At 42.0% G+C, this 27,707-nt stretch overlaps 1 protein-coding gene across 1 annotated transcript; it reads right to left on the minus strand.

Moving 5' to 3' along the window:
* Positions 1-582: 582 nt before the first annotated feature.
* On the minus strand, positions 583-16,173 carry LOC109896371 (putative ferric-chelate reductase 1). Its single transcript, XM_020490620.2, has 15 exons — positions 15,897-16,173; positions 15,566-15,699; positions 8,286-8,383; positions 7,960-8,101; positions 6,575-6,769; positions 6,171-6,272; positions 5,843-5,987; positions 5,388-5,495; positions 5,122-5,237; positions 4,643-4,729; positions 4,385-4,476; positions 4,216-4,274; positions 3,934-4,071; positions 3,655-3,680; positions 583-3,522 (listed from the first exon to the last, which is right to left on the minus strand). The coding sequence occupies exons 1-15, from the start codon at positions 16,087-16,089 to the stop codon at positions 3,433-3,435; spliced, it is 1,725 nt and encodes a 574-aa protein (XP_020346209.1). The 5' UTR covers positions 16,090-16,173; the 3' UTR covers positions 583-3,432.
* Positions 16,174-27,707: the final 11,534 nt, after the last annotated feature.

Here is a 27,707-nt window from a genome sequence, read left to right on the forward strand (position 1 = left end):
TGCCAGTACTTTTAGAAAATGCCCCCCAAAAAGTGGAGAACGTGAGATATTCAGCTGGTGGGAGTTGTATAGTTCTAACGAAACGGTGATAACTTTTCAGCTTCGTGCATCTTCTTTGTCCGTCCAATTGATTGACCTTCATGTCTTAAAGTAATGATGGACTGTCGTTTCTCTTTGCTTATTTGAGCTGTTCTTGCCATAATATGGACTTGGTATTTTACCAAATAGGGCTATCTTCTGTATACCAACCCTACCTTGTCACAAGAGACTGTAGAGACAGCATCCAAGAAAGACGTTCATATATGTCATTTCATGAGGTTTGCCATCTTTCTAGAGCCAGTTTTACTGGGATTACTACGCCTGCGCACTAGCACTCAGTGCACACAAGGAGAAGTGACGATGTCATCACGTTATCCAAAAACATGACATTGGACTTATAAAATTCTTATATCTTTGGCTTTCACTCATAGCCAAAGATATTACAATTTTATAATTGTCCAATTTATTTGAAGAAAAGTGCAAGGGTGCCAATATACTGTATGATTATAATAGCAATGTAAATAAGAAATTAATTATTTGAAAAATGTTGTAAAATCACTTTATTATAAATCAGTTCCATTATTAAATGTCATGTAATATAATGATAATGGTGTGACAGAGTATAAAACACAACTTTGCCATCCAATGAAAAAAAAATAGGTATTTCTGTGGCATGATTCTCACAGCAAATTCTTTAAAGTAACTGTCCAGTGAAAATCTTGTTTTATTTTTTTATCTAATTTGTAAAGCTCATTCTGTTTGCTAATACCCAAATAATGTCGTTGACTCTTAATTTACGGTAGGACCTTTTTTATTTTATGAGCAGTACATTTTGCCAATATTTTAGCATGGTGGGGTGACTCCAATTTTTTTAAACAGACTGGCTCTTTTACTGCCCCCCTTGCTCCTGCTTCAGTAGGAGAGAGATCAGTCTCTCATTTTGTGTGTCTAATAGTTTATATACGAGTAATTAAAACATGACATTAATTGATCTTTCAGTAGTTCATAAAAAGCCTATCTCTATTGGAATGCCATCGAGGCCAGGCATTTTCCCCGTCTGAAAGTAATAAATTGCCAACCATACTTAGTCCTGTGAAATTAGGCCTTCACAATATATTTTTGTGTAGCAGATAGTCTAACATGATTTTTGGGGAAACGTACAGTACCAGTTAAGAGTTTGGACACACCTACTCATTCAAGGGTTTTTCTTTTTTTAAACTATTTTCTACATTGTAGAATAATAGTGAAGACATCAAAACTATGAAACAACACATTCTGGAATCATGTAGTAACCAAAAAAGTGTTAAACAAATCAAAATATGTTTTATATTTAAGATTCAAAGTAGCCACCCTTTGCTTTGATGACTGCTTGGCACACTTGGCATTCTCTCAACCAAATGCATGAGGAATGCTTTTCCAACCGTCTTGAAGGAGTTCCCACATATGCTGAGAACTTGTTGGCTGCTTTTCCTTCACTCTGCGGTCCAACTCATCCCAAACCATCTCAATTTGGTTGAGGTCGGGTGATTGTGGAGGCCAGGTCATCTGATGCAGCACTTCCCTTCTTGGTCAAATAGCCCTTACACAGCCTGGTGGTGTGTTGGGTCATTGTCCTGTTGAAAACAAATGATAGTCCCACTAAGCGCTAACCAGATGGGATGGCATATTGCTGCAGAATGCTGTGGTAGCCATGCTGGTTAGTTGTGCCTTGAACTCTAAATAAATCACTGACAGTGTCACCAGCAAAGCATCCCCACACCATCACACATTCTCCATGCTTCACGGTGGGAACCACACATGCAGAGGTCACCCGTTCACCTATTCTGTCTCACAAAGACATAGCGGTTGGAACCAAAAATCTCAAATTTGGACTCATCTGACCAAAGGGAAGATTTCCACCACTCTAATGTCCATTGCTCATGTTTCTTGGCCCAAGCAAGTCTCTCCATATTATTGGTGTCCTTTAGTAGTGGTTTCTTTGCAGTAATCGACCATGAAGGCTTGATTCACGCAGTCACCTCTGAACAGTTGATGTTGAGATGTGTCTGTTACTTGAACTCTGTAAAGCATTTATTTGGGCTGCAATCTGAGGTGCAGTTAAATCTAATGAACTTATCCTCTGCAGCAGAGGTAACTCTGGGTCTTCCTTTCCTGTGGCGTTCCTCATGAGAGCCAGTTTCATCATAGAGCTTGATGGTTTTTGCGACTGCACTTCAAGAAACTTTCAAAGTTCTTGAAATTTTACCAATTGACTGACCATGTCTAAAGTAATGATGGACTGTCTTTTCTCTTTCCTTATTTGAGGTGTTTATGCCATAATATGGACTTGGTCTTTTACCAAAGAGGGCTATCTTCTGTATACCACCACTACCTTGTCACAACACAACTGATTGCCTTGAACGCATTAAGAAGGAAAGAAATTCCACAAATGTACTTTTAACAAGGCACACCTGTTAATTGAAATGCATTCCAGGTGACTACCTCATGAAGCTGGTTGAGAGAATGCCAAGAGTATGCAAAGCTGTCAGCAAGGCAAAGGGTGGCTACTTTGAATAAAACATATTTTGATTTGTTTTATACTGTTGGTTACTACATAATTAAATATGTGTTGTTTCATAGTTTTGATGTCTTCACTATTATTCTACAAGGTACAAAATAGTAAAAATAAAGAAAAACCCTTGAATGAGTAGGTGTGTCCAAACTTTTGACTGGTACTGTATATCACAAAACTCATCATCAACTCAGGTTGGAGGACCTTCCTCATTCAGAATCTCCTTTGGTGAGAAGGATTTCTCCATCGTTTGTAACTTTTTTCTGTAGGTTCTTTTTGGTCGGGTTACTATATTGAATTTGCTCTGGGGAAAAAAAATAATAATAAACTCGGTCTTTCCTGAATAAATTCCTCAATCTCCTTTTGTTTTGTGTGTAGATTATTCAGGGATTCTGTAGTACATTCAACACCGTTGATGTGTAATGTTAGATGTTCTATTTCTGTTGAAATTCTTTTCTCTGTTGACCGATACCGTTTTAGGGATGAACATTGAATTGAATGGCTTCTAAAGGTACAATAATTGGGTCCACTGAACCAGTATTGTGCAAGAAAAAGTCTGTTAAGAATTCCTTACTTCGTGTTAAGAAAGTAGTGTCAGTCAATAAACCCTGGTTAAATTTCCAATATGCCCGCCCTCGTGGAAAGTCTGTCATACTTATATGGAGGGATACTGTATAAATTGATGATCTGATCACATTCAATCCTCAATAAATGGACAGATACTTTGAAACATCTGACAACAAACAAATATAAAACAACTTAAAAATATACTGTACAGTGAGCTATTTTATAGATATACTGTATCACAACATTCCGATCTCAGTCCATTGCTCAGCAGATCTTCATGACGAGCCAATTCCAACAAGTAGTGCCACCAAAAAGGCTATATTTCCAAGGAAAAACAAGACCAGCAGTAACAACTCCATTCTTGTCTGGGGGAGAAATGAAAAGTCAAGTACAGCCGTGGCAGACAAATTAGTTGTTAAGAATGAGTCACTTTTCTAATTCACTGACACAATAAGTACATTTAAATGTGTGGGATTAAATGGTGGGAATCAGCGTACCGATTCAGAAGCACTCTCTGCATGATCTAGAAGAACAACCAAAGTTATTGAAGTATTTGAAAAGAAAATAGAAACCTGCACACCTCTCTTGCTTGTATCACTTTGCTTATTCAAGGCCTCTTGTCCTTCGTCAGAGCTTTTGACGTAGTCCAAGAGGCCGACAAAGGTTATATGTGGCAGATCCACAATGTGAGGTTATTCAATATTATAGGGGGGCTATATATCATAAACCTGCATTTAACAAAATTAAGATCGATATCATTATGTATTTGATCTCACCATTGAGCTTCCAGCGCATGTGGAGTTCTAGCAGGATGTACAGCGTTGCCTCCCATCCAACAAACCCACCCATCACCTTCAGAAGCCAACTATCCTCAGAGGTGCTAAAATACGACAGCCCAGTGAAGATGGCTGCCACTGGAAGATAATGTCAACACAATTACTAACATGGTAGTAGTGCAACAGCAAACATGTTTGACAGATATTGGCTGAGAAGATACGGTACTTTGTACTATGCTAATAAAATCGAACAAAAATAATGTCATGATCACAGTTCCTTACCAGCTAAAACTTTTATTGCCACTGCATTCAAAGCATGCGACCAATTGAAGAGGAATCGCCTGCGAGAAAACACAAATATAATACATTACCTTGAGAAAACAAGCCACTTTTGGATTTACATACACATGAGCAAACTGACATACACTAGGTATGAGTCTGTATCCCTTACCAGTGATGATGAGGTCCACATCGGAACATGGCAGCGATAGGCTGGAAGAAGGCCAGGATCATAACGATGCAGCCCAACACAGGATGGGCTCCCTATAAACAAACTGGGCTAATAAACTGTCTCTCATAACTATTTCAATTATCGGAGCCTTCCATAATAGAGTAGGTTTCATAAAACTGTAGACGGCACAGCATTTGTCAGATAGGTCTGTTTGTTTTAAATAACAATCGGCGCGCAGTAAAGGTTTATGATACATACCCCACTCCAGCCTCCAACTTCTGAGAAGGCCAAAATGAAGGCGATGATGGTGGCGGCAACAGTGAGTGTCATAAGAGACACGTGCGCCTGAGGAACATGCCAAGAGTACAGATTATATGACATTATTATTTGGAACTAAAAACATTACTAATGTTTATGTTCATAATCTTATATATATATTTTTCTTATTGTTGTTGTATTGTCAAGAAGGAACCTGCAAGTCAGCATTTTGTTGGACAGTGTATACCATGTGTATCCTGTACATTCGACTAATAAAACTTGAAACGTGATGGACGTCAGTCTGCTTGCTTAATTAACAGTATAGCTTCCTCGCCTGCTTGACACACTCTCCCAGTCACGCTATATGTGGAAAAGGCACCAATTCGATAGCAGTGAAAACATTTGAAGTACAATCTAACTTACGGTACAATCTAATTTTGTTACACTTACACATTAGGGACAGTATTATAGAAACTCACCAGAAACCAAACATCTTTTCCAAAATAATGTTTCCCCTTGGCCACACCTTTCAGATACCTGGCTATGATCATTCCCAAACTACCCGTGGTCATCCACGCTATCAACATCAGGGAACCTGAAGCACAACAGGATAATAAATCAATAATCCATAATCAATACACAAATCTATAAGCTTGTATATGTAGTTATAATCAGTGTATTACCGTATAACAATTTGTTCGAGGTTATGCATGCAAACTTCTCACTAAGGAAACGGCAACCTTACCATGTGCTTTAATAATAGGTGGCTCTTTTTCACTTGTAACAACTTGAGGACTTGAAATGTCAACTTTAGTGTCACTGATGAAGGTGCCAGTATGAAAGCCGATTGTCCCTGTCAAAGTCAACCGAAAAGTGAAATGGAAGAGAAATAGAATGAAATGATATTATGAAACATATGACTGCTTGACTGAAGCAGACCGCTTTCTTCATCAGTACCAGGCCCACAATATTTGAATCCTTATTAGATAACAGGAAGTATTAGATAAGAGGAAGTATTGATAAAATATCTCAGAGTAGGAGTGCTGATTTAAGATCCCATCTTCCATGTCCATGTAATGTCACTCATTATTATCTAAAGATGTCATAGCACTATGTAAATAAAATGACAGAGGGATACACCCACTTCCTCTGTATCAGTACTGGTGCTACTATGCTGTAAGCTTTTGGCTCATACTGTACCATTATTGGAGGGCCCGTGAACGATCATGAGATAGTAGAGGGAACTGGATCCTCCGGATCGCTGAGTTGAAATGGGGTTCCTAGTCGTGAAGGAACAGCTAATGATACTATTATTCACTGAGGATGTAACATCAGAAACATTTCCCTAGAAAAGGACAAGCAAGAGACATTTGAGTCATTACTTTGATTGTTTTGCGAGTCATTGTAGCATCAGGGTTGGGGGTACATTCCATTTCAAATCAGTCAAAATCAGAACTTTAATTCCAGTCCATATTCCAATTTATATCATCCTCTTTGCGTTTCATATGTCATAATAGCAAGCAATTACCAGAGGAAGTATGTCCGGTATCTTCCTTCCTGTTGAAAAGGCGTGTTGCAATCGGATGAGCCCGCCACTGTCCCGTCCACAAATATAAATGTCATCATTTCCCTTATGTGATGTAAAGGAAAACAGATTATGAGAGGAACACAATCAACCCTGCCACAGGCTACTTGAAGGTGTAGGGTACAATAAACAAAAATTCATAAAATAAAAATAGCACACTGTTGAATGCTCCTGCAGTTTATAGGCTGCCTTTCAACTGTCCTCATACAATCCCTCTTCGTGGTAAAAAAAAAAACTTGTTCACCGTTTTCATTGAAGTGAAAGTATCTGGACGAGTGCCTCGAAATTTAAATAAGCATATTGAATTGCAGGAGGTGCATGCACTACTTCAGAAAAGGCTACATTACCATCCTCTGGTCATCTGAGAAGCCGATGGCGATGTAGCCATCAGAAGGGCCGGTCATCTCCAACTGGACGGCTGTATCACCGGGAGAAGTCATAGCAGACAGGAAGTAACAGTCTGGGCTGACCCCAGGGTCACAGTTCAGAGGTTGGCTGAAACAGACCTTAGTGCTGCCACATCCAGTGCTGGTGTTGGACAACTATTACAAACATATTCAACGTTATTGTAAAGCACTTTGGGACAACTGATGTCAAAATAAATGTTATTGTTTGTTTGAAAATGTAATATGACAATATTGTCTGAGAGTGAGCAGCAGGTAGCCTAGCGGTTAGAGCGTTGGGCCAGTAACTGAAAGGTTGCTAGTTCGAATCCCTGACCCGACAAGGTGAAAAATCTGTTGATCTGCCTTTGAGCAAGGCACTTAACCCTAATTGCTAAAGGGTCGCCGTCAATGACCCCACTCTCAGGGGGAGTTGGGAAAATGCAAAAAACACATTTCCATTTCTCACCTCACGCTCGTACAGGTTACCCACTTCTACATGCAATGAAACAGGACGAATACAGATATTCCCCTTTGATAGACTATCAATTACACTTGTGATACATTGTTAAGACAAGTTTATGTTTTAGATAAAAACATATCTGTACTATTATCTATTACCATAAGTACTAAGGATTTCAATGGAAATACTAGGTACGTCTACATGCACACTAATAATTCGATATTAAACTGATTATGGCAGTAGGCCGAGTATGGCATTAGTCATGTAAACAACTTACTCTGCTTATCTTAATTGGCATAAGTTCATAATCTAAGTAAGCATACGCTGATTAAAACATCTGGTTTCTGAGCAACCTTTAGAATTATTAGGACGTGTACACTCTTAGAAAAAAAGTGGTCCAAAAGCGTTCTGCAGCTGTCCCCATAGAAGGGGACTAAGGTTCCAGGGAAGAACTCTTTTCCGTTCTATGTAGAACCCTCTGTGAAAAGGGTTCTACATGGAACCCAAAATGATTCTACATGGAACCAAAAGGGGTTCTTCAAAGGGTTCTCCTGTGGGGACAGCCGAATAACCCTTAAGGGTAAACACTTTAATCGTAGTTCCAGGGTGTATTTGATCTGCGCATGTGATAAAACCAGCAGTGCAAGCCTCCCTCCTTTGCACGAGTGAAGGGAGTTAAAAATGTCAGAAGTCAGAATCAAATTAGGCTTCCCAAAAATAACATGGTGGCAATTTTCCCATCAGTAGCCTGATTTCGTGTCCATATAAACAGGATTATTAGGGAAATCATTCTTCTTGCAAAGCATGCAAATGTTTTAATCAAATTATTATATTAATCTGAATATGCACAATAATCGTATTATTGTGTGCATGTAATCATACTCACTTCTGAGGATGAGGCGAAGGAGGAGGTAGAGGTGATGGATATGGATTTGCTGTTAGTTAGGGGTGCAGCAGCGATGTTGTATGTGACTGGAGAACTTCTCACTCCAACCCAGAAGGTGGAGTAATCTTTTACAAAGGATGCACTGTAAAAATGGCATGGCAGAACATATAGTAAAGCAATGTAATAACATTAAGGGACGGATTTTCCATTGAAAGTGCGTTTTAGCTGAGAACGAGGCTTATTCTGTGTACCGGAAACCGGGCCCCAGGCTATAAGACGTGAACATTCTGCTTCACGAGCTAGGGGATATTGGATGGGTGAATCACCTGAATTGGATGGAGTTTAGGTTGCCTGATATGGGGGCCCTCCATATTCCCTGGATGGAGGATTTAGGTGAATCTGATGTGTGAGAAACTGCAGAATTCTGAGAAAAGGAGAAAAAAAAAAGGATCCATTAAGATTGTTTTATTCAGATGCAACAGGGTGATTCCATGCCAGGGAGACCCAAAGATATTTTGGGTTTCTGAGATTGTTCTGGCTATTCTCACGTATAGCCTTAATCTAAAATGTATTAAATTAAATGTTTTCATTGTCAATCTACACCCAATACCCCATAATGACAAAGTGAAAACAGGTTTTTAGAAACACCTTATTTACATAAGTATACAGAGCTTTTTCCATGGAGCCTCTAAATTGAGTTAAGGTGCATCCTGTTTCCATTGATAACCCTTGAGATGTTTCTACAACTTGATTGGAGTCCACCTGTGGTGAATTCAATTAATTGGACATGATTTGGAAAGGCACACACCTGGCTATATAAGGTCCAACAATTGACATTGCATGTCAGAGCAAAAACCAAGCCATTAAGTCTAAGGAATTGTCCGTAGAGCTCCGAGACAGGATTGTGTCTAGGGAAGGGTACCAAAACATTTCTGCAGCATTGAAGGTCCCCAAGAACACATTGGCTTCCATCATTCTTAAATGGAAGACGTTTGGAATAACCAAGACTTCTCAGTCTACTTGCCCCAGGAAATAGGGGAACCCTTAAGGTGCCTGCTACAATCAGGTTTCTGAGTTGTACCTGGTTACATTCAGGAAGAAGAAAAAAATCGCCCCACCACTCTGGGACCTGTGGTGCCACCTTTTGAGTTATGATACATTTTATGAGCACCACCAACACAGTGAATGGGAAAATGGATTCAAATGGAACTTATAAAGGTCGGCGGAACTGTTCCCACCTGAGATTCAGGCAGTATACATACAGTACCAGTCAAAGGTTTGGACACACCTACTTATTCAAGGGTTTTCTGTATTTTTACTATTATCTACATTGTAGAATAACAGTGAAGACATCAAAAGTATGAAATAACACATATGGAATCATGTCGCAACCAAAGAAGTGTTAAACAAATCAAAATATGTTTTATATTTGAGATTATTCAAAGTAGCCACCCTTTACCTTGATGACAGCTTTGCACACTCTTGGAACTCTTTCTGGAATGCATTAACAGGTGTGCCTTGTTAAAAGTTTAACAAGGCACACCTGTACACTCTTGGAACTCTTTCTGGAATGAATAGCAGGTGTGCCTTGTTAAAAGTTGTTAAAGGTTTCCTTCTTAATGCATTTGAACCAATCAGCTTTGTTGTGACAAGGTAGGGGTGGTATACAGAAGATAGCCCTATTTGATAAAAGATTTACCTAGTTAAATAAAGGTGAAATAAAATGTAAAAAATTAAACTTAGCCTGAACACCCGATGTTGTATTGCATAGAATTCTAATCTGGGCAGATATGTGCATTTGTTTGAGTAAAGTTCTCTCTCACGACCTCTACCAACCAGAATGATGAATAAAATGATACTTTACCAGTTGTCCGTGAGGTTGGTCATTTAGCAGGTAAGAATGTGACATCAAATATCCACAGAGTAGTGTTATCAACCTGACCTTCAGTATGCTGGTCTGTATTTAATTTGTATTTACATTTTTTATTTCCAATACTGATGCAATTCACATGTGACAAACACTTGCCCAATATGGCCGAGCCTAGCCGAACTTCAGAGGAAACGTTCCCTTTGTCGACTACATTCAGCTATTGTTTACATATTGTGCATTGCGCGCAATGCATCAACAGATTGAAAATACAAGCGATAGAACCTACCTGCGCCGCAAACATTTGCGTAAGTTAAAGGTTTTCAGACCTGCGTGAGCTGCCGATGAAATAATCAGATACAACCAGAGAAGGTCCATGGGAGCAGCCGACTGAAGGAGTGGCTGGAAAACTGGTGGAGGGCCCAGAACCAAATCCAACCATGGTAATCTGGAGAGGCGGGACAAAGACCTCAAGCAGGAGATCCAGGGTCTATGACAATCTATCCTCACATCCCTCACGTCTCCCAAGCGGAGCTTGCCAGCCAGAGCCCATGAATGGGTCTGCCAACACCAAGTCGACTGAGGGTCGACGTAGCAGGGACTTCAACTCCACATCAGGGTTTTGAAGCAGCAATGATGTTAACCTCAACCCCAGCACCAGGAGACCAGTCCAGCAGGACCAATGTCAACCCTCCAGCTTTCCTGAGTAAGGAGCCAAAAATGCCTTCTTACCAGCAGAGGGTGGACATTGAAAATGACCTGCTGAGGTTTTTAACGAATGGCCAAGACTTGGTGGTGGCAAGAGGAAGAGTGGGCCTGCCATCTAAATCCATTGCTCAAGGGAAAGGCCAAAGAGGCTTACACAGCAACTGATGAGGGGTTGTCCAAAGTCTACAAGGACCTGAAGGAAGCACTGCACTCGAGCAACTTCTACAAGTTCTTCTACACAACACTCGGATCCGAGAGCACGAGCCCAAGGATGGGCTTATGGCGGCCAAGTGGGCACTGCAGAACCTCAACATACGAAAAGGGGGCCCATCACGACCTGCAGCATCCACTCCAAGAAGCTTCAGAGACACCAGGAACACCAAAGACGGTGGATGTAACTCTGGGGGGGTTGTGTCTGGGAGGAGTAAGTAAGGGATTGTGCAGTTTGTTCAGGTGGGAGGGACCAGTTTTTATTGTCAGCAGCAAGGGCACAAAGCTTCAATGTGTCCACCACGTAAGTCCAAGCTCTCAGGTTCATGTTAAGTGCCCAGAGAGGGAGATGGTGTTCAGGATAGGCAGAGTGGGGGAGAGTCAGTCTTGCTACCTGTGAAAGCAAATGGTCAAAGTCTCACTGAAGTGCTTGACACTAGTAGTTCCCTGTCTCTGATGCAGACCTTTGGAAAATATACATTTTAAAAACTCCAATCAATTTAATATAACCTACACAATCACAATAAATCCATAATTTATTTAAGGCAGGTCTAAAGAAACATGATATGAAGAAAATGTAGTCTATTTCTGTCACGCCCTGGCCTTAGTTATCTTTGTTTTCTTTATTATTTTGGTTAGGTCAGGGTGTGACATGGGGGATTTATGTGTTTTGTCTGGTCTAGGGTTTTTTGTATGTTTATGGGGCTGTTTCCTTTCTAGGTAGTTTGTAAGTCTATGGTTGCCTAGATTGGTTCTCAATTAGAGGCAGTTGTCTATCGTTGTCTCTGATTGGGAACCATATTTAGGCAGCCATATTCTGTGGGTACTTTGTGGGTGTTTGTCTTCTGTCTTTGTGTCATTGCACCAAATAGGACTGTTTCGGTTTTCACATTTGTTGTTTTGTATTTTGTAGTGTTCTCGTGTATGGTCTTTATTAAACATGTTGAACTCTATTCACACCCCTTGACTTTTTCCACATTTTGTTGTGTTACAAAGTGGGATTAAAATTGATTTGTCTTTTTTTTTTGTCAACGATCTACACAAAATGCTCTAATGTCAAAGTGGAAGAAAAAGCCTAACATTGTAAAAGATTCATAAAAAATAAAACACCATGATTAGATAGGTATTCAACCCCCTGAGTCAATACATGTTAGAATCACCTTTGGCAGCGTTTACAGCTGTGAGTCTTTCTTGCTAGTCTATAAGTCTATAAGAGCTTTCCACACCTAGATTGTGCAACATTTACCCATTTATTATTTTCAAAACTCTTCCTGTTTTGTCAAATTGGTTTCTGATCATCATTTTCAAGCAGATTTAAAAGGACTGGACCCTTTTTTTATTTTTATGTTTGCCTAAAATGACATACCCAAATCTAACTGCCTGTAGCTCAGGACCTGAAGCAAGGATATGCATATTCTTGATACCATTTGAAAGGAAACACTTTGAAGTTTGTGGGAAATATTCTTGTTACTTACAACCTCATGCTAATCACATTAGCCTACGTTAGCTCAACCGTCCCGCGCCCGGGGGGGCACCGATCCTGTAGAAGTTAAGTCAAAACTGTAACTCGACCACTCCGGAACATTCACTGTCATCTTGGTAAGCAACTCCAGTGTCATTTTAGCCTTTTGTTTTAGGTTCTTGTCCTGCTGAAAGGTGAATTCATCTCCCAGTGAGGGAAAGCAGACTGAACGAGGTTTTCCTCTAGGATTTTGCCAGTGCTTAGCTCCTTTTCAATTTATTTTTATCGTGAAAAACTCCCCAGTCCTTAACGATTACAAGCATACCCATAACATGATGCAGCCAGCACTATGCTTGAAAATATGTAGTGTGGTACTCAGTAATGTGTTGTATTTGCCCCAAATTTGTATCCAGGACAAAAAGTGAATTACAAACAGGATGCATGTTTTGGAATATTTAGTCAGCTATAGTCTTGTCAGTTGCCACTGACAAATAGGTGTTTGACATATTTTAGTCACTATTTTTGATCTGCACTGATTATGCACAATTACAGGATGTGCTCTCCTAACACACACACACAGTTTTGTATTGCTATCCTTGTGGGAAGCAAAGAATTGATTCCCATCCAAAATCCTATTTTCCCTAACCCTAAATCTAAATCTAACCCTAACCTAATCATAACCCTAAACCCCTAATCCTAAAACTATACCTAATCATAACTCCTAACCCTAATTGTAACCCTAAACCTAATCCCTAAGCCTAAAATAGGGTTTTTCCTCATGGGGACCGGCAAAATGTCCCGGAATTTTCCTTGTTTTACCTTGCCCACAAGGATAGTTAAACAAACACACACAACCTTACATAAATATATCCTTTTTCTCAGCCACTTTACCCTTGATTATATGCTTTTAACTACCTCATCTACATTTGAAGTCGGAAATTTACATACACTTAGGTTGGAGTCATTAAAACTTGTTTTTCAACCACTCCACAAATTTCTTGTTAACAAACTATAGTCTTGGCAAGTTGGTTAGGACATCTACTTTGTGCATGACACAAGTAACTTTTCCAACAATTGTTTAGACAGATTATTTCACTTATAATTCACTGTATCACAATTAGAGTTTACATACACTAAGTTGACTGTGCCTTTAAACAGCTTGGAAAATTCCGGAAAATGATGTCATGGCTTTAGAAGCTTCTGATAGGCTAATTGACATCATTTGAGTCAATTGGAGGTGTACCTGTGGATGTATTTCAAGGCCTACCTTCAAACCTCTTTTTGACATCATGGGAAAATCAAAAGAAATCAGCCAAGACCTCAGAAAAACATTGTAGACCTCCACAAGTCTGATTCACCCTTGGGAGCAATTTCCAAACGCCTGAAGGTACCACGTTCATCTGTACAAACAATAGTACGCAAGTATAAACACCATGGGACCACGCAGCCGTCATACCGCTCAGGAAGAAGGCGCGTTCTGTCTCCTAGAGTTTAACATACTGTTGGGCGAAAATTGCAAATCAATCCCAGAACAACAGCCAAGGACCTTGTGAAGATGCTGGAAACAGGTACAAAAGTATCTATATCCACAGTAAAACAAGTCCTATATTGACATAACCTGAAAAGCTGCTCAGCAAGGAAGAAGCCACTGCTCCAAAACCGCCATAAAGAAGCCAAACTATGGTTTGCAACTGCACATGGGTACAAAGATTGTACTTTTTGGAGAAATGTCCTCTGGTCTGACGAAACAAAAATAGAACTGTTTGGCCATAATGACCATTGTTATGTTTGGAGGAAAAAGGGGGGAAGCTTGCAAGATGAAGAACACCATCCCAACCGTGAAGCAAGGGGGTGGCAGTATCATGTTGTGGGGGTGCTTTGCTGCAGGAGGGACTGGTGCACTTCACAAAATAGATGGCATCATGAGGGAGGAAATTATGGGGATATATTGAAGCAACATCAAGACATCAATCAGGAAGTTAAAGCTTGGTCGCAAATGGGTCTTCCAAATGGACAATGACCCCAAGCATACTTCCAAAGTTGTAGCAAAATGGCTTAAAGACAACAAAGTAAAGGTATTGGAGTGGCCATCACAAAGCCCTGACCTCAATCCCATAGAAAATATGTGGGCAGAACTGAAAAAGCATGTGCGATCAAGGAGGCCTACAAACCTGACTCAGTTACACCAGCTCTGTCAGGAGGATTGGGCCAAAATTCACCCAACTTATTGTGGGAAGCTTGTGGAAGGCTACCTGAAATGTTTGACCCAAGTTAAATAATTTAAAGGCAATGCTACCAAATACTAATTGAGTGTATGTAAACTCTTACCCGCTGGGAATGTGATGAAAGTAATACAAACTGAAATAAACCATTCTCTCTACTATTATTCTGACATTTCACATTCTTAAAATAAAGTGGTGATCCTATCCTAATTTTTAGTAGGATTAAACGTCAGGAATTGTGAAAAACTGAGTTTAAATGTATTTGGCTAAGGTGTATGTAAACTTCCGACTTCAACTGCAGTCATATCAGTACATGTACATTCTTGTGTTCTTTCTCTACTGGCATTGACACTTACATTTATTTTATTTTATTTTTTACTTTTATATTGACACTGCTATTTTTTTTTATACTGCATTGTTAAAGGTTTTCAGTGTAGACTTACAGCCTCTACTCTACCCGACAGAGTAGCAGGAGGACCCATGCAGGAACACGGAATAACTTCTGTTTTTGTAAAACAAGAACGCTGTTTTCTTCTGTCTCATAAATACATTTATAAGATCTAAACAACCATTAATGTTTCAATGTTATATGCAGAGATGCAACTTTCCCATTCTGAAATTGCATTTTTTTAAACCATTATTTAACTAGGCAAGTCAGTTAAGAACAAATTCTTATTTACAATGACGGCCTACCCCGGCCAACGCTAGGCCAATTGTGCGCCACCCTATGGGACTCCATCACGGCCGGGTGTGATACAGCCTGGATTCGAACCAGGATGTCTGTAGTGACGCCTCAAGCACTGAGATGCTGTGTTGCGCCACTCGGGATCCCTATAATTGGAATGTGATACAAAACGAGGCAATGGTGTGCTTTAGGACCATGCGGATACCTCCGAGCGGTCGGGTAGGCTGTTTGGAGTGTTAATCCGAGTGGATAAAAATAATACAAAAAAAAAGTGATTCCCCCCCCCCCCCCCCAAACACACTACATAAAACCAAAGTTGCGCCCCTGGTTATATGTAATACTGTAGCTCTCATAACATAACAGAAAAGCAGGCAATAGGTCAGGTGGTAATAGATAGGTGGGAATAAACAGAATGAAATGGAATTATACAGTCTCTATGGGAATAGACTCACAGGTAGTCCGTTGCAGGTGAGTAGCTGGGCCTCTCCACTTGTTACAGTGAAGGATCCCAGAGGACTGCTTCCTCCAACCTCTCTGGCTTGTAACATAAACCCAGTGAATGGAGTGGAAGCTGCCAGGAGCTTGACTGTAAACAAAGGTGTTTAGTTGATTTAAACACCACCATAGAAAATGGAGACCGTTATTCATTCCATATCTACTTTTCAGCATATCTACCCATAACAGCCAAACCATAGATTAATAAAAACCAAAAGGCCTAGTGGTGAGGGTTCAATATCTCTGCATGAACCCTCCAGTAATAGAGAAAACTACATGATGTCTCACCGATGATTTCATCGCCCTCCTTGAAGCTGAACCGGTCAGTGGTGACAGAGAATGGAGCGGGGCTTTGCTGCGCGCCTTTTTTGTGTTGCGGTGTCATATTGTCACACGCCCCAGTCACCTTTCCGGAGCTGTAGCACCGCACCGCACGCAGACAACACACCAGTAACACAATGATACATATGTATCGTTCCATTTAGATTAAATTATTAAAACGAAAACTGTAAAAATTGCCTACTGATGGAGACCATAACCCACCGATGCCGACAAATTGTGAAGTTTGGGTGAGGGGCAGAATTTGTACTATAGTGCCTTGTGGGTGGAGAGTAGACTTGTCGCGACAGGTTATGCTGGGTTCATAACCAAGTGGGATGGTGGAAAGGACCAATTGTGACGTCGTAAATACAAGTTGGATGCATTCACTCCTTGACAGAATCCTGATTGGCTAATGGCCAAGTTCGCCAACAAGCTCCATCAACCATAAACTAAAGTACAGCTATTATGCTTGTAAACAAATGATAGTGTTCAAAAACACATTAGATTCTTTTTAAGAAATAGTATTTTGTTGTTGCATTTAACTGCCGAAAATGCTGTTATCGAGGTCACTTCCTTGACTTCAGAGGTCAGCATGTGGGAGAAGTCGGAGCGCAGGTATGATAGACGAGTTTTCCTTTAGTAATTACCAGTTGGAGGGCCATTCAGGTGGATTTTTCAGAGTCGTATATGGTAAATACCAGCTTCCCACTGGGTTATGAATGCAGGGTATAACAGGTTGCTTCCATAGAGATGTATAGAGCTGTTTTGTCATGTTATTGTTTGTTATTATGTTCCGGCCCCCTGACCATCCACTCAAGAAAAGAAATGGCCCGTGGCTGAATCTAGTTCCCATCCAGTTGACTACTTTAAAATGGTGAAAGTCCTCAATGGTGCTGCCCATGCTAAAACTGTTTTTTGGGCACTCGAGACCTCTATAGAGTACCACAGTATGAGTCATAATACTCATAAAACCTAGTGGTCAAACAGGAAAAAGGTTCCAATCGTTTTTCCACCATTCATTTTTCCCATAGGGGATTTTAGAAACATTTAAAATAAGAGCTGTGTTTCGTGTAGGCTTACCCTGGCGTTTTAATAACTGTGTAAATCTCTTGAACAAGTTGACATTTATCAAAATTTTGACCGCTAGGTTTTATGGGTATTAGTTCACCTCCACTGTGGGGCTGTATACATCTATGTTTGCTTCCCACAATACCGTACCAATGTTCCTTCCAGGCTTACGGTTTTCTACATTAGCTTTGGTGCAATTACAGTACAGTGGGACAAAAAAAGTATTTAGTCAGTCACCAATTGTGCATGTTCTCCCACATAAAAAGATGAGAGAGGCCTGTAATGTTCATCATAGGTACACTTCAACTATGACAGACAAAATGAGAAAATAAATCCAGAAAATCACATTGTGGGATTTTTTATTAATTTATTTGCAAATTATGGTGGAAAATAAGTATTTGGTCACCTACAAACAAGCAAGATTTCTGGCTCTCACAGACCTGTAACTTCTTCTTTAAGAGGCTCCTCTGTCCTCCACTCGTTACCTGTATTAATGGCACCTGTTTGGACTTGTTATCAGTATAAAAGACACCTGTCCACAACCTCAAACAGTCACACTCCAAACTCCACTATGACCAAGACCAAAGAGCTGTCAAAGGACACCAGAAACAAAATTGTAGACCTGCACCAGGCTGGGAAGACTGAATCTGCAATAGGTAAGCAGCTTGGTTTGAAGAAATCAACTGTGGGAGCAATTATTAGGAAATGGAAGACATACAAGACCACTGATAATCTCCCTCGATCTGGGGCTCCACGCAAGATCTCACCCCGTGGGGTCAAAATGATCACAAGAACGGTGAGCAAAAATCCCAGAACCACACAGGGGGACCTAGTGAATGACCTGCAGAGAGCTGGGACCAAAGTAACAATGCCTACCATCAGTAACACACTACGCCGCCAGGGACTCAAATCCTGCAGTGCCAGACGTGTCCCCCTGCTTAAGCCAGTACATGTCCAGGCCCGTCTGAAGTTTGCTAGAGAGCATTTGGATGATCCAGAAGAAGATTGGGAGAATGTCATATGGTCAGATGAAACCAAAATATAACTTTTTGGTAAAAACTCAACTCGTCGTGTTTGGAGGACAAAGAATGCTGAGTTGCATCCAAAGAACACCATACCTACGGTGAAGCATGGGGGTGGAAACATCATGCTTTGGGGCTGTTTTTCTGCAAAGGGACCAGGACGACTGATCCGTGTAAAGGAAAGAATGAATGGGGCCATTTATCGTGAGATTTTGAGTGAAAACCTCCTTCCATCCTCAAGGACATTGAAGATGAAACGTGGCTGGGTCTTTCAGCATGACAATGATCCCAAACACACCGCCCGGGCAACGAAGGAGTGGCTTCGTAAGAAGCATTTCAAGGTCCTGGAGTGGCCTAGCCAGTCTCCCATAGAAAATCTTTGGAGGGAGTTGAAAGTCCGTGTTGCCCAGCAACAGCCCCAAAACATCACTGCTCTAGAGGATATCTGCATGGAGGAATGGGCCAAAATACCAGCAACAGTGTGTGAAAACCTTGTGAAGACTTCCAGAAAACGTTTGACCTCTGTCATTGCCAACAAAGGGTATATAACAAAGTATTGAGATAAACTTTTGTTATTGACCAAATACTAATTTCCACCATAATTTGCAAATAAATTCATAAAAAAATCCTACAATGTGATTTACTGGATTTTTTTTCTCATTTTGTCTGTCATAGTTGAAGTGTACCTATGATGAAAATTACAGGCCTCTCTCATCTTTTTAAGTGGGAGAACTTGCACAATTGGTGGCTGACTAAATACTTTTTGCCCCACTGTATGTGGTCAATTGTCTAAACTCTTAGTACAAAAATCCAAATCGATAACTGTAATCAAACGAAACAAAGGAATTGAATGAAACAACGTTTAGCAGCTACTAGTTTGAATCAAGCCTGTCTTGAGCATTTGGCCATTGGTTCTCATCGACATCACAGTAACTGTCCTCATTGTTCATACACCTGGGGGAAAAAACATCAAGCCTCACATACAGTACCAGTCAAAAGTTTGGACACCTACTCATTCAAGGGTTTTTCTTTATTTGTACTATTTTCTACATTGTAGAATAACAGTGAAGACATCAAAACTATGAAATAACACATATGGAATCATGTAGTAACCAAAACAAGTGTTAAACAAATAAAAATATATTTTTGATTCTTCAAAGTACCCTTTGCCTTGATGACAGCTTTGCACAATGCTTTTCCAACAGTCTTGAAGGAGTTCCCACATATGCTGAGCACTTGTTTGCTGATGTTCCTTCACTCTGCGGTCCAACTCATCCCAAACCATCTCAATTGGGTTGAGGTCGGGTGATTGCGGAGGCCAAGTCATCTGATACAGCACTCCATCCCTCCTTTGTCAAATAGCCCTTACACAGCCTGACTTGCCTAGTTAAATAAAGGTTAAATAAAATAAAATACATTTACACAGCCTGGAGGTGTGTTGGGTCATTGTCCTGTTGAAAAACAAATGATAGCCCCAGTAAGCGCTAACCAGATTGGATGGTGTATCACTGTACAATGCTGTGGTAGCCATGCTGGTTAAGCCTGCCTTGAATTTGAAATAAATCTCTGACAGTCATCAGCAAGCACCCCCACACCATCACAACTCCTCCTTCATGCTTCATTGTGGGAACCACACATGCAGAGATCATCCGTTCACCTACTCTGATAAAGACACAGCAGTTGGAACCAAAAATCTAAAATGTAGAATTATCAGAGCAAAGTAAAGATTTCCACCAGTCTAATATCCATTACTCGTGTTTCTTGGCACAAGCAAGTCTCTTATTGGTGTCCTTTAGTAATGATTTCTTTGCAGCAATTCAACTTTAGCCTGATTCACGCAGTCTCCTCTGAGCAGTTGATGTTGAGATGTGTCTGTTACTTGAACTCTGTGAAGCATTTATTTGGGCTGCAATATCTGAGGCTGGTAACTCTAATGAACATATCCTCTGCAACAGAGGTAACTCTGTCTTCCATTCCTTTGGCGGTCCTCATGAGAGCCAGTTTCATGATAGCGCTTGATGGTTTTTTCGACTGCACTTGAAGAAACTTTCAAAGTTCTTGACCTTTTCCGGATTAACTGACTGTCATGTCTTAAAGTAATGATTGACTGTCATTTCTCTTTGCTTATTTGAACTGGTCTTGCCAAATAGGGATATCTTCTGTATATCACACCTAGCGCTTTGGGCCAGTAAACAACATTTTGCTGGATCAAATCCCTGAGCTGACAAGGTAAAAACCTGTCTTCTGCACCTGAACAAGGCAGTTAACCCACTGTTCCCTGGTAGGCCATCATTGTAAATAAGAATTTGTTCCTAACTAACTTGCCTAGTTTAATAAAGGTTGCATACCTTGTCACAACACAGCTGATTGGCTCAAACACATTAAGAAGGAAAGAAATTCCACAAATTAACTGCCGCTTTTCAACCTCATTCATTATCTCCAGCTCCAAATGAGTATGTGAAAATGGTGCATTTCTTCATTTTATGGAAAAAAATATAACCTTAAAGTTCTACCGGATGACATGAAAAGTTAAATAAAAAGAACAGATTTTTCAAACACTGAGATTCGCAGTAACATGGGGAGCAAGAAAATACCCTCCCTCTGGCTAGAAACTCATTGCCGGTTTTGAAAATCAGTTTCTCTTACATTTGGACTTCTCTTCTAATCCTTTTCACCACAGAAACACACCATTTTCACATGTAGGCCCCGGTTTGATGCTGGAGATAATATGTTGAAAAGTGGTTGCCATTTAACAATGCTGTTTATACAGTTTGTTGACATTCATCCAAGGACACCTTGACTTGCATTACACACCCTGCACTGAAGAAACATTTTCTCATGAAATCATGGTTATAGAAAAAGATTTCTGTAAACGCGACCTGCTACAAGTAGGGAAAATGTTGTGGACAAAACATAAATCTGACCATATCTCTGACAGTAACCCTGTATGATGAATGTGTGAACTATTTTGTCATCTTTTTGGCTAACCACAATGGAACATTCTAATCTTTAAAGGCATCTAATCTTTAAGGCAGAACAGGTTTAAGCAAAGTATAGTGCCATAGTTCTCAGGAAGGTGTACCTATGGCGATAGGAGGGACAGGAGGCGGATTGCTGATACTGCACTCTGCCTTTGTATGACCTTAAAACTACATGGGTAAAAGCAAATGTGTTTATCCAACTTTCTTGGCCGTCTCGTGGTGTGTCATGATCGTGATGGCCTGAACTCGGAACCCGATAGAATCCCAAGGCAAACCGTAGTAACTGCAGTCAAAACATGGTTGAACCAAGCCAGAGTGCAGTAACTTTACTTACTGCTGTTTTCCTTAGTTTTTACTTGGATTTTGTAGTTACTGCAAATTTGACACTCAATTTTCTCTAAAACAGAAGAAAATTGAAACAATACACTTTGTGACAAGATAAAACAGATAACAATTAAGACCGAAGTCATTGTGTTAAGAAGAATACATCTCTGATCTTGTCCAAATCAGATTGTTTCAAACTTCCTGGGTAAAATAATAAATCATCATAATAGTATATGACAGTATATCATACTTTATAAGTTAATTCTTTACAAACATACATTTTCGTTATGTAGTTCTCAAAATCTGTAGTAGGAACGACCGTTTAAAATCTATAGGTTTACCAAACGGTTAAGTGATTATGGACTGGGCATCCTCACTCAGCCCCTCTCCATTCCCATGGACGTTAGAGCGCTGGACAGGTGCTATATAGGCCGGGTCACCCACAATTACCACAAGCATCAACCTACGTGTGTCAGAGAACCACAGCGAGACGATCCAATTCCTGCTCATTAAGTCCTCAGGTTCCCATGGTATTGGGATTCTCTTGCCTCCAGCGAAACAAGCCCATAATGTGCTTGAGCCCATTCTGCCACACTCATTGCCAGAAGTCAGCGCAGCCTGCCCCGGGACGTCTTCCTAAGGGCTCGGAAGTTGCCCCGGACCTCTCCACCATTCCAGAGGAGAACCAGAACATCCGGGAGGTGTTCAGTAAGGTCCGGGCCACTTCGCTTCCGCCATACCGACCCTATGACTGCGGGACTGACCTTCTCCCAGGCACCATTCCTCCCCCGGGGACGACTGTACTCTCTGTTGGGTCCAAAGACAGAGGCTATGGAGACCTACATTGAGGACTCCCTAGCTGCAGGGTTCATTTGCCCTGCATTCTCCTCTGCCAGTGCAGGGTTCTTCTTTGTGGAGAAGGACAAAACCCTGCGCCCGTTCATCGACTACCAGAGCCTCAATGACATCATGGTGAAGAACCGCTACCACTCATCTCCTCGGCCTTCGAGCCGCTCCAGGGGGTCACCGTGTTCTCCAAGCTGGACCTACGGAATGCCTATCACCTGATGAGGATACGGGAAGATGACGAGTGAAAGACTGCTTTCAACACGGCCAGCGGTCACTACGAGTATCTGGTCATGCCATTTGGCCTTAACACCCCAGCAGTGTTCCAGGCACTGGTCAATGATGTTCTCTGCGACATGTTGAAACGGTTAGTCTTCCTCAACGACATCCTCGTCTCCCCCCTGACCACCCAAGAACACATGCTCCACGTCCGACTGATTCTCCAATGCCTCCTGGCAAACCAGCTTTTTGTGAAAGCAGAGAAGTGCGAATTCCATTGCTCCCATTCCTAGGTTACATCATCGCTGCAGGGAGTGTACAGATGGATCCCAGGAAGGTGTGAGCGGTGGTGGATTGGCACAAGCCTTCATCCAGTGTGCAGCAGCAAAGATTCCTGGGATTCGCCAACTTTTATCGCTGCTTTATCCAGGGTTACAGCACCCTGGCTTCCCCCATCTGCACTCACCTCTCCCAATGTTCCGTTCACATTGTCCCCAACTGCTGACCGGGCTTTCCGGGATCTCAAACACCGTTTCACCACAACTCCCATCTTGGTTCATCCTGACACGTCCCGCCAGTTCGTGGTGGAAGCCAATGCTTTGGATATCGGAGTGGGGGCTGTCCTGTCCCAGCGTTCTGCCCTGGACCCCATCCCTGTGCTGCCTTCTCCCATCGCCTCAATGCCATGGAGAGGAACTATGATGTGGGGAATCGTGAGCTTCTCACGTTGAAGATGGCGTTGGATGAGTGGAGGCACTGGCAGAACGTCTGTTCATTGTGTGGACCGACCACAAGAACTTGGAATATCTCCGCACCGCCAAGTGTCTCAATTCCAGGCAAGCTAGGTGAGCCCTGCTTTTCACCCAGTTCATGTTCTCCCTCTCATACGGACTGGAATCCAAGAAGCCGGATGCACTGTTGTCAAGCCGCTATAGCCCCACGACTAAGACCCCGGAACCATCCTTCACAACTAGTGCCTGGTGATGGCACACAGCTGGAGAATAGGGAAGCATTTCCGTGAGATGCAGCATTCCCAGCATTCCCAGGGGGGGGGGGGGGACCAGGTAACCTGATGCGGTCGGCTCCTCGGTCCTTGAGTGGGCCCACTTCTCCAGGCTTGCCTGCCACCCAGGCTCCCGGGTGGACTCCTGCCTTTGTGCGACAACGCTTTTGGTGGTATACCATGGTTCCTGACGTCTCCGTGTTCATTGCCGTATGCATGATCTGTGCGCAGAACAAGACTCCTCAGCAAGCTCCAGCTGGCCTCCTTCAACCTCTGCATGTCCCTCAACGTCCCTGGACTTTGTCACGGGTCTCCCCCATCTGATGACAACACCGCCATCCTGACAGTAGTGGACCGGTTTTCCAAAGCCACCCACTTCATTCCTTTCCCCAAGCTACCCTCTCCCAAAGAGACGGCCCAGCTCCATGGACTCCCAGTGGACATGGTCCTCGACCGGGGTTCACAGTTCTCGTCCCGGTTCTGGAAGGTGTTCTGCACACTCATTGGGTCGTCTGCCAGCCTGTCCTCCGGGTTCCACCCCCAGTCCGGAGCAAGCCAACCAAGACCTGGAGATGACTCTTCACTGCCAAGTCTCCACCAACCCCACCACCTGGAGTCAGCAACTAGTGTGGGTCGAATACGCTCGCAACACTCTCCCTTTGAGCGTTCCCTGGGTTATCAGCCACCGCTCTTCCCTAAGCAAGAGGTTGGCATACCTTCGGCCACCCAGATGTTTGTCCGTCACTATCGTTGTACCTGGAAGAGAGCCCGGTCGGCCCTTCTCAAGACCACCTCCAGGTATCGATGACAAGTGGATCACCAACAGCATCATCTCAGGCAGAAGGTATGGCTATCCATCCGGGATCTGCCCCTCCGGGTGTATCAAAACCCATGTCTCATAGCCGTTTGTCTTCTGTTTCCAGGGGGGGGGGGTACTGTCTGATCTGTTTCACCTGTCTTTGTGCTTGTCTCCACCCCCTCCAGGTGTATTTAGGGAAAGGGGGATACTTGTCACCTGTTGTGGTCGGTCCACACAATGAACGGATGTTCATGTACAACTGAATGCATTAAACTGAAATGTGTCTTCCACATTTAACCCAACCTCTCTGAATCACAGAGGTGCGGAGGGCTGCCATAATCGAAAGACACGTCTTCGGCGCCCGGGGAACAGTGGGTTAATTGCCTTGCTCAGGGGCAGAATGACAGATATTTTCCTTATCAGCTCGGGGATTCAATCAAGCAACCTTTCAGTTACTGGCCCAACGCTCTAACCACTAGGCTACCTGCCGCCTCTATTTATACCTGTGTACTCTATACAGTGTGTGCAAATTAAGTAAGATTAGGGAGGTAAGGCAATAAATAGGCCATAGTGGAGAAATCATTCCAATTTAGAAATTAATAACTGGAGTGGTAGATGTGCAGAAGATGAAAGTACAAGTAGAAATACTGGGTGCAAAGGAGCAAAAATTATAGAGGAGCTGTGTACAGGTGCAATGATTTGTAAGGTGCTCTGATAGCTGATGCTTAAAGTTAGTGAGGGAGATATGAGTCTCCAGCTTCAGTGATGTTTGCAATTTGTTCCAATCATTGGCAGCAGAGAACTGTAAGGAAAGGCGGCCAAAGGAGGAATTGGCTTTGGGGGTGACTAGTGAAATATACCTGCTGGAGTGCGTGGTACGGATGGGTGCTGCTATGGTGACCAGTGAGCTGAGATAAGGCAGGCTTTACCTAGCAAAGACTTATAGATGACCTGGAGCCAGTGGGTTTGGCGACGAATATGAAGCGAGGGCCAGCCAACAAGAACATACAGGCCACAGTGGTGGGTAGTATATGGGGCTTTGGTGACGAAACGGATGGCACTGTGATGGACTGCATCCAATTTGCTGAGTAGAGTGTTGGAGGCTATTTCGTAAATGACATCACCAAAGTCAAGGATCGGTAGGATAGTCAGTTTTACGATGGTATGTTTGGCAGCATGAGTGAAGGATACTTTGTTGCAAAATAGGAAACTGATTCTAGATTTCATTTTGGATTGGAGATGCTTAATGTGAGTCTGAAAGCAGAGTTTACAGTCTAACCAGACACCTAGGTATTTGTAGTTGTCCACATATTGTAAGTCAGAACCCTCCAGAGTAGTGATGCTAGACGGGTGGGCAGGTGCAGGCAGCGATCGGTTGAAGAGCATGCATTTAGTTTTACTTTCATTTAAGAGCAGTTGGAGGCCACGAAGGAGAGTTGTATGGCATTGAAGCTCGTCTGGAGGTTTGTTAACACAGTGTCCAAAGAAGTTCCAGAAGTATACAGAATGATGTTGTCTGCGTAGAGGTGGATCAGAGAATCACCAGCAGCAAGAGTGACCTCATTGATGTATACAGAAAAAAAGAGTCGGCCTGAGAATTGAACCCTGTGGCACCCCCATAGAGACTGCCAGAGGTTCGGACAACAGGCCCTCCGATTTGACACACTGAACTCTGTCTGAGAAGTAGTTGGTGAACCAGGCGAGGCAGTCATTTGAGAAACCAAGGCTGTTGAGTCTGCCGATAAGAATGCGGTGATTGACAGAGTCGAAAGCCTTGGCCAGGTCGATGAATACGGCTGCACAGTATTGTCTCTTATCGATGACGGTTATGATATCGTTTAGGACCTTGAGCGTGGCTAAGGTGCACCCATGACCAGCTTGGAAACCAGATTGCATAGCGGAGACGGTACGGTGGGATTCAAAATGGTCGGTGATCTGTTTGTTAACTTGGCTTTCGAAGACCTTGGAAAGGCAGGGTAGTAATGATATAGGCCTGTAATAGTTTGGGTCTAGTGTCTCCCTCTTTGAAAAAGGGACGAACGCGACAGTTTAACAATCTTTGGGGATCTCAGACGATACCTAAGAGGTTGAACAGGCTAGTAATAGGGGTTGCAACAATTGAGGCTGATCGTTTTAGAAAGAGAGGGTCCAGATTGTCTAGTCCAGCTGATTTGTAGGTGTCCAGATTTTGCAGCTCTTTCAGAACATCCGCTATCTGGATTTGGGTGAAGGAGAAATGGGGGAGGCTTGGGAAAGTTGCTGTGGGGGGTGCAGAGCTGTTGACCAGGGTAGGGGTAGCCATTGAAATAGGCCTATAGCCTACTGTATAGTATATTTTAATGAGTCATCTCAGTTTTAATTTGAAGCGTCTTTTTATATTTCACTTGTTTGTATCAATTGCAAAGACATCGCAACCTTGAATTTGTAGTCAACCTTGTTTTGAAGTTATTGGTGTCACAGGTAGGCAGATAAACCATGTGATTCTATATTTAGCGGAGATCTTCTGTTTATAAAGTGACGCACAGGGGAAAATAGCATCTAACAACCCACTGAGCTGTTCTACAAGCGGTCTGAGACATACTTAGCCATAAGATGCTTTTGGGAAACCAGCCCTGGATAGCTAGTGTGACAAAGCTGACTGTAGCCTTGAGCACTTAAAGCAGGGGTGTGAAACTCATTCCACGAAGGGCTGAGTGTCTGCGGGATTTTGTTTTTTCATTTCAATTAAGACCAAGACATCCAGGTTAGTTGAGTTCCTTACTAATTAGTGACCTTAATTCATCAATCAAGTACAAGGGTGGATCGAAAACCCGCAGACACTCGGCCCTCCGTGGAATGAGTTTGACACGTGACTTAAAGGCTTAAAAAGTATATTGAAGGTAAAACGTTTTAAAAAAATACTTAAAGGTGGAGAAATCTCTTCGCCATTTCCTGGTTGCAATTTTTTTAAATCGTTTATCGAATTTCAGTTTATATGACAAAACAAGCAGGTGTAGAGCCCCAAACTCAACTCCGGACCTCGAAGCCAGTGCCACTGCATTTTTTCATTGTTCCCCTCTAATCAGGGACTGATTTAGACCTGGGACAACAGGTGTGTCCAATTAATTATCAGTTGGAACAGAAAACTATCAGGCTCCGGACCTCGTAGGGTAAGAGTTGAATACCCCTGGTGTACAGAATCATTGTACCATCTAAACCACTGAAATATATTTTCAGTAACCAAAAATATTGTATTTTCATCTGTTTGAAGCTGGGGAACAAAACCTAAAGTAAAATGCACGAAAACTAAACTTAAGAATGGGAAGCATAGAAATTGCTCACATAGAAGAGATCTACAACTTCTTAGACTTGCTTTCAATGATAATGACTGATCTATAACTCTATACAGTTACATATTGCAGCTTTCATTTAGCAAAAATGATAAAACAAAACTAAATGGCAGTATCATGTGATAAAACTAAATCTAAATCTAACCTTTCAGACATGGACCTTCTAGATTAGAGCATTCTAAAAACA

Source organism: Oncorhynchus kisutch, linkage group LG9 (assembly GCF_002021735.2).
Source record: "Oncorhynchus kisutch isolate 150728-3 linkage group LG9, Okis_V2, whole genome shotgun sequence".
Lineage (NCBI taxonomy): Eukaryota > Metazoa > Chordata > Actinopteri > Salmoniformes > Salmonidae > Oncorhynchus > Oncorhynchus kisutch.

Coding starts and splice junctions, on each gene's coding strand:
- LOC109896371 (XM_020490620.2), bottom strand. CDS start 16,089: ATGGAACGATACATATGTATCATTGTGTTACTGGTGTGTTGTCTGCGT. Junction 8,384..15,565: donor TCACCTGCAACGGACTACCT/GTGAGTCTATTC, acceptor TCCTTTTCTCAG/AATTCTGCAGTTTCTCACAC. Junction 4,477..4,642: donor AAGTTGGAGGCTGGAGTGGG/GTATGTATCATA, acceptor GTTTGTTTATAG/GGAGCCCATCCTGTGTTGGG.